The sequence below is a fragment of the Hemitrygon akajei genome, chromosome 20 (genome assembly GCF_048418815.1).
Source record: "Hemitrygon akajei chromosome 20, sHemAka1.3, whole genome shotgun sequence".
NCBI lineage: Eukaryota > Metazoa > Chordata > Chondrichthyes > Myliobatiformes > Dasyatidae > Hemitrygon > Hemitrygon akajei.
Window position 1 is genome coordinate 16,880,816 of NC_133143.1, and position 10,336 is coordinate 16,891,151.

General features: G+C 41.7%; 1 protein-coding gene across 1 annotated transcript in view; it reads left to right on the plus strand.

The window, feature by feature from the left end:
• The window catches only part of nol7 (nucleolar protein 7), a 37,229-nt gene extending 27,236 nt beyond the window's left edge, over positions 1–9,993 (plus strand). Inside the window, exons 6-8 of the mRNA XM_073023924.1 lie at positions 3,019–3,140; positions 3,229–3,300; positions 9,711–9,993. Coding sequence (XP_072880025.1) covers positions 3,019–3,140; positions 3,229–3,300; positions 9,711–9,784 — 268 coding nt within the window. The 3' untranslated portion in view covers positions 9,785–9,993. The remainder of the gene's footprint in view (positions 1–3,018; positions 3,141–3,228; positions 3,301–9,710) is intronic.
• The last annotated feature ends 343 nt before the right edge of the window (positions 9,994–10,336 follow it).

The window sequence follows — 10,336 nt, forward strand, 5'->3', positions numbered from 1 at the left end:
GTGTCTTCCATAGTGAAGACTAATGCAAGATACTTATTCAGTTTGTCTACCATTTCTTTGTCCCCTATTACTACCTCTCCAGTGTCATTTTCCAGTGGTCCAATATCCACTCTCGTCTCTTTAAAAAAAACATTTTGAATCCCCCTTTATATTATTGGCCAGCTTCCCTAAGTATTTCATCCATTCTCTTTTCTTGGCTTTTTAGTTGCCTTCTGTTTTTAAAAATTTCCCAATATCTACCTTCCCACTAGTTTTTGCTGTATTATAAGGCCTTTCTTTTGCTTTTATCCTGTCTTTGACTTTCTTTGTCAGCCACAGTTGCTTCATCCTTCCATTAGGATACTACTTCATCTTTGGGATATATCATTCCTCTGTCTTCCGAATTTCACCCGGAAACACAAGCCTTTACTGATCTGCTGTCATCTCTGCTGGTGTCTTCTTCCAATCAACTTTGGCCAGCTGCTCTCTCGTGTCTTTGTAATTCCCTAATACTGATGCATCTGATTTTAGCTGGTCATTCTCAAACTGCAGGGTGAATTTGATCATATTTTGATCACTGCCTCCTAAGGGATCTCTTACAAGGCTTCCTAATCAAATCTGGGTTATTACACAACACCCAATCCAGAATTGCATAAAAGTCATCTCATAGGCATTCTACAAATTCCTTTTCTTAGGATCCAACCCCAAAATGATTTTCCCAGTCTACCTTGCACCTTGAAATTCCCCTTGACAATTGTAACATTGCACTTTTTACATGCCTTTTCTATCTCCCTCTGCAATTTGTACCTAACATACTGGTGCCTGTTCAGAGGTCTGTTATAGCTCCCATCAGGATCTTTCTACCCTTGCAGTTTCTTAACTCTACCCACAAGAACTCTACATCTTCTGCTCCTGTGTAACCTCTCCGAAGGATTTGATTTCATTTTTAACTATCAGAGCCACCACCCACTCTGCTTATCTACCTGTCCTTTTGATACCATGTGTATCAAAGTTCAAAGTAAGTATACATTATACAACCTTGAGATTTGACTCCTAACAGACAGCCATGAAATAAACCCAAAAACACATTTTAAAAAAAGACCATCAAACATCCATTGTGCAGAGAGTAAAAACAAATCATGCAAACAATAGCTGCAAGCAAATAGTGTTCTGAACAGAAGTCCACAAAGAAAGCCGGAGACCCATAGTTCAGCATAGAGCCGAGTAGACACTGCGGAGCTGCAAGCTGTACCAGCCCATCCCTACCCTCGGGACTCTGACACACTAACCTTTTCAATCTGGCCCGACACTTAAATTGTTCAAACATTGGGTTCAGTTGCCTCGATACGCTCCAGTACCACCTCGATTCGGCTTGCACCCGACCTTTCTGACATGGCGCGATGCTTAAATCAATCAAATGTTGGGTCTTCCTAACTTTCACCGATATGCCTTACCTTGCCTTTGTTCTGCCACATTGAATTGCCTCCAAGTCCAAAGGAAAGTTACAGACTTTGTGATGAGCATTTGCCAGAAAAAGTGTGATTATTGAAGTATTTAGTTGTTTTCCTTGTTTCATCAGCCACCTGTTAGAAGCCACTGAGATACACCAGTGCCATCTTAAGCTAGATGTTAAGCTCCCAATTATGATCATGCAGCCACAACTCAGTGATGCTCACATCATCATACTTGCCAGTCTCAACTGTGCTACAAGATCATGTACTGTGGATACATGTGTTCATTCAAATAAAACACCTTCAGTCCTGCTTTCATCACCCTTTTTGATTTTTGCCTCTGTTACATTTTAACTCATCCCACTGATTGCAATTGTACCTTATCTGCCTTTCCTTAGTTTCACTACATGGTGCATGTACTTGTATATCAACTATCCCATTCTCATCCCTATTACTCCAGTTCCCATCCCCCTGCCAAATTCATTTAAACCCTCTCCAAAAGCTCTAGCATACCTGCCCTGAAGGATAGTAGTCCCCTTCAGGTGTAAATTGTTCTTTTTATACAGGTCATAATCTTCTCCAGGAGAGATCCCAATGGTCCAGAATCTGGCTTTGGAACCCCCTATATTCTCTCTTCAGGACCACCTCCATTTCCATACTTATGCCTTTGGTACCAATATGTATCACTTTCACCCTCTACCTTTATGATGTTGTGGACCTGATCTGAGACATGCCTGACCTTGGCACCTGGGAGGCAACGTGCCATCCGAATCTCTTTGATGTCCACAAAACCTCCTGTCTGCTCCTCTAATTATAGAATCCCCGATTACTACTGCAATCCTGTTCTCTTCCACCTCCCCCGTTCTGAGCCACAGAGCCAGACTCAACGCCAGCAACCTGACTGCAGTGGCTTTCCTCTGCTAGGTCCCATCCTGTCCAACAGTATCCAAAGTGGCGGTGTGTTGTTGAAGGGAATGGCCACAGGATTACTTTGCACTCACTGCCTATTCTTTCTCCCCCTTCTGATGGTCAAGTAGTGAATGTGTCCTGCACTTCTGGTTTAACTCCCTCTCGATTAACTCCTCAGCTTCCAGAATTATCTGCAGTTCATCCAGTTCCAACTTCAATTCCTTAACACGGTCTGAAAGAAGCTGCAGCTGGATGCACTTCTTGCAGGTGTTGTCGTCAGGGACACTGGAGGTCTCCCTTGCCCTCCCACATCCCACAAGAGGAGCCTAGTATCCACATTGCTCAAACTGTGCATTAAGAAAGAAAACTAAACTGCTTTTGCCTCTCTTTACTGAACCCCTTGAACTCCCCACTCTAACACTGGCCCATTCACGCAGTGGCTGCTCTGCTTAAATTTAACTTTTTATTGGCCCTTGTCACGTGTCTAATTATGCACAATTCAACCTCTCTTCAGAAACTGTGGTGTGTAGAAAGTCCCAACTGCCTCCACTTGCTTCTTTTGAAATCTCTCTCCCACTCCGCAATCCAGTGTCTGATTGAGAATTGTGTCGCACATTTTAATGAGAATCACCCAGTATTCTTTTACCTTATCAGCACACTGTTTCTTGCCCTCCTATAGGTGGAGAGCACGGTGCAAGGCTGTTCAACTAAAGGATCATGGTCGAAAAGTCAGTCAGGTTAACAAAGCTAAAGCTTTCATTAAGAATCAACTCTACGGCCCTAACAGTGGAAGAGCCAGTGGTAATTTTATTTTTATATATAATTCCTATTATTTTTATTCATTCACCTTGCAACCATTTATGATTTTTTTTATTTTTTTAAAATCTAGTCAATGAATACTTCTCATTTGAAAATAAGAGAATGCAGAAGGCTGCAATGCAATTTGTCGACCCAAAATGGCGTAAGTAGATTTGATTTGTATTCAAGTAGTTTCTAAAATTGGACATGTGTTCACTACCATTTGTGAATGCACCCGCAGTTTCATTTAATGTGGTATAAATGAATTCATCAAAATCTGCAGATATACTGATATTAAGACCATAAGATATAGGAGTAGAAGTAGGCCATTTGGCCCATTGAGTCTGTTCCGACATTCAATCATGGGCTGATCCAATTCTTCCAGTCATCCCCACTCCCCTGCTTTCACCCCATACCTTTTGATGCCCTGGCTAATCAAGAACCTATCTATCTCTGCCTTAAATACACCCAATGACTTGGCCTCCACAGCCACTCGTGGCAACAAATTCCACAGATTTACCACCCTCTGACTAAAGTAATTTCTCCATATCTCAGTTCTAAATGGATGTCCTTCAATCCTGAAGTCATGCCCTCTTGTCCTAGAATCCCCTACCATGGGAAATAATTTTGCCATATCTAATCTGTTCAGGCCTTTTAACATTCAGAATGTTTCTATGAGATCCCCCCTCATTCTGAACTCCAGGGAATACAGCCCAAAAGCTGCCAGACGTTCCTTATACAGTAACCCTTTCATTCCTGGAATCCTTCTCATTAACCTTCTCTGAACCTTATCCAATGTCATATATCCTTTCTAAAATAAGGAACCTAGAACTACACACAATACTCCAAGTGTCAACATCACATCCCTGCTCTTATATTCTATACCTCTAGAAATGAAGGCCAACATTGCATTTACCTTCTTCACAACTGACTCATCCTAGAGGTTAACCTTCAGGGTATCCTGCACAAGGACTCCCAAGTCCCTTTGCATCTCTGCATTTTGAATTCTCTCCCCATTGAAATAATAGTCTGCCCGTTTATTTCTTCCACCAAAGTGCACTTTCTAACATTGTATTTCATTTGCCACTTCTTTGCCCATTCCTCTAAACTATCTAAGTCTCTCTGCAGGCTCTCTGTTTCCTCAAAACTACCCACTCCTCCACTTATCTTTATATTATTGGCAAATTTAGCCACAAATCCATTAATCCCATTGTCTTGACATACATCATAAGAAGCGGCAGTCCTAACACCGAGCCCTGTGAAACACCACTGGTAACCGGCAGCCAAACAGAATAGGATCCTTTTATTCCCACTCTCTATTTTCTGCTGATCAGCCAATACTCTACCAATGCTAGTAACTCCCCTGTATTTCCATGAGCTCTTATCTTGCTAAGCAACCTCATGAGTGGCACCTTGTCAAAGGCCTTCTGAAGATCCAAGAACACCACATCTACTGCATCTCATTTGTCTATCCTGCTTGTAATTTCCTCAAAGAATTGCAGTAATCAGGCAGGATTTTCCTTTCAGGAAACATGAAACCATGCTGGCTTTGGCCTATCTTGTCATGTGCCTCAGATCTTCCTAACAATCGATTCCTTGTGAATTCTTGTGAATCTATAGACATATTGCCAAATATGTTTACAGATTGCATTCGTGTAAGATACATAGAGCACAGAAACAGGCCCTTCAACCCAACTGGTCCAGACTGGCCGCAGCATCCTCCCTGCTGGGTTCAGTTGCCCACATTGCCCCCATAACTGTCCAAACCTTTCCCCTCCAAATTCTCTTAAATGTTGCAATTGTACTTGCTGTGACCACTTCTTCTGGCAATTCATTCCAAGTACTATGTAAAGTTTCCTCCTGGGTCTTTTTAATTCTCTGCCCTCTTATCTTGTATCTGTGACCCTTTGTTTTGGACTCTCAAATCCTGGCTAAAAGACTTGACTGCCCTACCTTATCCATACCCCTGTGATTTTATAAGCTTCTATGAGGTTACCTCTCATTCTCCCACAGTACAAGGAATAAAGAATAACCAACATCTCCCTTTAAGTTATGGCCTCTGATCCATTGTAAATCCGTTATGCATCTTCTCCAGGTTGACAGTCTTTCTTATAAGGAGACCAAACCTGTATCCAGTACTCCAAATATGACCTCAATATAACATCCCTGCTCTTAAACCCAACTCAAACCAATACTAAAAACACCTTGCTAGCTCCCCCTAAATCTGACATGACTGAACCATCCAGATTATCTGCAGTGTGGGACCTTGTCAAAGGCCCTAGTAAAGTCTATATTGACAACATCCACTGCCATACCTTCATCTATTCCCTTTGTTACTACTTTGAATAACTCCAATATGTTCTTCAGATATGCCCTCCTATACACAAAACCATACTAATTATTCCTGATCAGACCTTTGCTACCCAAGTGATGGTAGATCTTGTCCCTCAGAATCCCTCCATTAGCTTCCCTACAATTAATTGGAAGTTGGACTCCCTTGGTCTGTTCCTGTGAGCCTCCCTCCAGTCCTCTAGAACAAAGCAAATGTCTCTGTGAAGGCCTGCACAGTTCATTCCCTGGCTTCCCATGAAATCCAGGATTACACTTGGTCAAGCCCTTGTGATATGCACATGTTCCAAGGCCTCCCTCATTACTTATTACGCTCATTTATTTGGCATCCATGTTAAGTAAACACAGTGAAGAAATAGAAGTTGAAGTTCTCAGCTTTTAACTGTTAATATAACTGAAGAACCTCTTGGGATTATTTTAACTCTGCCTGCTAAATCTATCATTTTCCCCTCCTGATTTCTCTGTTAAGCTTCCTCAATTTTTTTTAATGTTCATTAGGGGCTTTATTTATACCCAGCTGTCTATAAGCGATATACACTTCCTGTTTCCTAACAGATCTCTCATTTGCCAGTGTTCCCTGAACTTGGTGTGTCTACGCTAACTTGCTACCCTGAAGTCTTGATACAACTCTTTTAAAAGCCCCCCATTTGCCTTTAAATAGATTAACCGTGTTGATCCCAGCTAGATCCTTCAGAGTTGGTCCTGTTGCAGTTCAAGACTTTTTCTTGTGGATCTGTTCTTTCTTTATCCATAATTGTTCTAAAACTATTAGAATTTTAGTTCCCAAGAAGTCTAGTAATGCTCCTTCTCAAGTAGGTTCCTCTGTATATGAGTGAGGAAATCATTGTGAATGCACCACAACAAATTCTGCCCTGTCCAATCCCTTTGCACTCTTGGTGGCCCAGTGGGTACTGGGAAAGTTTGAAATCTCTCAATTGTTCTACCCTACTATTCTCAATTTCTCAGCACATCTGCCCATTTCCTGCTGACTAGTTGTAGGAGAGGGGCTATCTATAATATAATGTAGCCCTACCAAGGTGACTACCCCCTTCTAATTTCTACCCAAATGGATGATCCCTGGAGAATATCCATTCTAAGCAGACTGTTACGTCCTCCTATATCAAAAATGCAACATACCCTCCACTGTCACACCTAAAGTGTCAATATTCTGGAACATTGAGCTGCCAGTTCTGCCCTTATCTCAACCACATTTCTTTAATGGCCACAATATCCCAGTCCCTGGAGGCAATCCACACCCTCAGTTTATTAAGCTTACTAGTTAAGATGCGTGCTTTGAAAGAGATACAATTTAAAGCAGTGGTCCCATCTGCCTTTTTGTTGTAAACACAGCTATCCTGATTGCTAGGCTCACATACTTTAGCTGCTGCATGTACCCATCTTCTCACTAACTTCACTCTCAAATCCCATCCCTCCCCGTCTATATAAACTCTCCCTGGTGGCAAAGCTAATTTCTCTATTAGGATATTGGTCCCCATCTGTGCAACCCATACCTCTCGAACAAGTCAGCTCTACCCCAGAGAAGATCCTAGAGCTTGTATCCTTGCCCCTCTACATCAGCTCTTCAATCACTGGTCTATCTTTCTAATGCTGGACTCGCATGTAGCACTGGGAGTAATTGCAACATCACCACCCTCAAAACTCTGCATTTTAAATTTCTTACCCAACTCCCTACATTAATTTTGCGGTAGCCTCGTAGGCAGAATAATTCCCTTGAGAATTTTCTTCAGCCGCTCAGAGACATTCTTGACTCTGGCATTTGGGAGGCATCACACCAACCTGGATTCTTTTCGATAGCCATAAAATAACCTATCTGTCTCCCTAACTATGGAACCTGCTGTCACTAAGTTCAAGTTTATTGTCATTCAACCACATTCAAGTATACTGCCACACAAAACAACTTTCTCTGTACCAAGGTGCATAACACAGTACATACAACTCACACACAATGTATAAAGTAATATTACCACAAATGCTTTAACAAATAATACAACATCATAAAGGACTCCTCCCATCCTGCGCACGGACTGTTTGATCTGCTTCCGTCTGGTAGGTGCTTCAGATCCCTCCAGACTAAGACTAATAGGTACTGGAGAAGTTTTTTCCCTACTGCGGTCACTTTGCTGAACAGTTAACTGCCGGTTAACTGTCGGCTAACTATTACTTGGATTGCACTACCTGTATGTATAATCTATATTTATATTTATCATTATTATTGTTATGAGCAGAGATACAACATCTGCCAGAAGTAAATTCCTTGTATGTGCACAGGTACTTGGCGATTAAAGTCTGATTCTGATATTCCAGAAGATTGACATTTAGCATAACGTGCATTTAAGTCAAGTCAGAAACCGTATAATGCAACTGGCATTTCATGAGTGATAAGACTTAGGTTATGACAGGGAGTTCAATAGTCTCACAACCTGGTGGAAGAAACTGTTTCCCATCCTAACACTATATGGTAGGAGTCAGAGATTGTGGGATTGATGGGAGGGATTCTTGATAATGTCAAGGGCCCTGTGTATGCAGTACTCAAGATGATCATCTCAGTAATCCTTTGCAGGGTTTTGCGGTCAGATGCCTTGCAAATTCTCATATGGGATGATGACAGAGCTGGTCAGGTCCCTCTCGATAGTGCTCTTGTAAAAATTTGTTAGAATGGGGGGGGAGGGGGGCCCTCACTTGACTCAATCTCCTCAGGAAGTGGAGACACTGCTGTACTTTCTTGACTGAAGAAATGGTATTGAGGGACTAGGTAAGATTGTCTGTTGTGCGCACTCCCAGAATTTTGGTGCTCCTAATTCTCCCTGGAGGAGCCATTTATGTGCATTGAGGATAAGTTGGCCTGAACCTTCCTAACGTCCAAAATTATCTCTTTAGACTTGTCCATGTTGAGTCTCAAGATGTGCTCACCCCATTCTACAAGCCATTCTACCTCCTTTCTGTATGCCATCTCATTATATTGTTCAACCTGACTGTATCCTCCTCTGCTGAGCTTCAGAACTAACCCTAGTACCAGTGCCCTGAACGGTCATGGCCCCTGTCTCCTTGTTGCTGAAGGCAATGGCCACAAGGAAACCTTGTATTGTCTGCCTAATTCCCTTAGCTGTCCTGGTGGTCACATCTATGTGTAGCCTGTATCATGGGTGTGACCACCTCAATAAAAATCTCATCTATGAAGCCTTCAGTTTCTTGAATGATTGTGTACATCCAATTCCAGTTCCAGCTCCTTGACCCGATCTGGCAGCAGCTGTATCTCGGCGCACTTCTCTCCTCTTACAGGTGGGTTTCACTGCCCTCTCTACCATCCTGCCTACATTGAATCAAAGACCAAGAATAAACAACAAAATTAAATCTTAACCTGGGACTTTTAGTGAAGCCCCTTTTATTTTGTAGTGTTGTTCACATTTCCCACATCTGGGCCATTTACTCTCCCTCCTCCCACATAGGCCGATCCAGCAACAGCTACTACACTTGACTAGGTTGCTGAATGAGCTCATTCATTTGCCTGAATTTGGTCCACATCTCTAAAACTTTCCTATCCACAAATCTGTCAAAATGCCTTTTAAATGTTTCTGTATCTGCCTCATCCTCTGGCTGTTCATCCCACTACCTTGTGGAAAATGTTGCCCTATGGGTCTCCTTTAAATATTTACCCCTCGCATCTATGCCCTCTGCCATTGACTATATAAATGGTCCTCATGATTTTATTCTCCTAAGGTTACCAGATGTGCAACCAGCAATTAATTGCAAAACAGATTGTTATTGTAGAGAATCTCTGGCATGAGGAATTGTTCAGCTACATGGAAGGCAAAGTGGCAGCTTCCATCATAACCAGCAGGCGATGTTAAGAGACAGTAATATCCAGGCAGTCTGTCACCATATGGAACTGCCACATTTTCAGTACTGGCTAAGTGATGAATGGCCACTTTATTCATCGCTGCCTGCTCAGTCTTAGGCAGCCTCTGCACATTGCCTCCTGGTACTCAATGAGTAAGTACCATTGCTGCAGGAGTACCAAAGAGCAGGGATACACACCTGGTTCCTACCACATCAAAATGCAAAAAATTTTACAAGCACACTGTAATCCACACATTGCTGCATCTTGTTTCAGATTTTCTCCATTGTAACATTGTCCATTGCCTACTGCCAGCAATTACTGAGCTGGGACTAGTTATATTTTCTTACTGTTAATGTACTTTTTAGAATCAAGTGAAAAGCAAACAGCTGACAAGTTCCGAAAATCATGGATGCAGAAGCATGGTCCACTTCGAAGATGAGATTGAAGTTTCTGGGAGAACAAGTCCACAATGATACCGACAGAACTGAAATGGGAGATTGGAGATGGAAACAATAAGACTTTTCCACTCACAACAGTACTGACCTTGGCTTTTTACAAGAGCTGAGATTTTTCAACACAAAAGGAGAAATGTCAAATGTTCAATGTCTTGTACAGTTCATAAATTCCATTAAATGTTACTTGATCTGGTTCTGTTTTACTATGACTTTTGATTTTTAACACCACTTCTTGACCCTGTTTACAAGATGTGTTGAAGGTAATTGTAAAACAAACCTGTTAACACTTGGATGTCCATAACATGAAATCTGTTTTGAACAGATTGACCATCCACTGGATGTGAACATGATTGTTGGTTATGCTGATATCCTTAATCTCACATTTTTGTGTAAAATTCAAGGATATAGTGATTTGCAATGTGTGACACTTGTGATAATTAAGTCCAAGTATATTTCTGTTACAAAGTGTACAGTTTTTAAGCTTCCTGTTTGCATAGGTGATTGAAAAGTTAATGGTTATGACAGAACAAATTCAA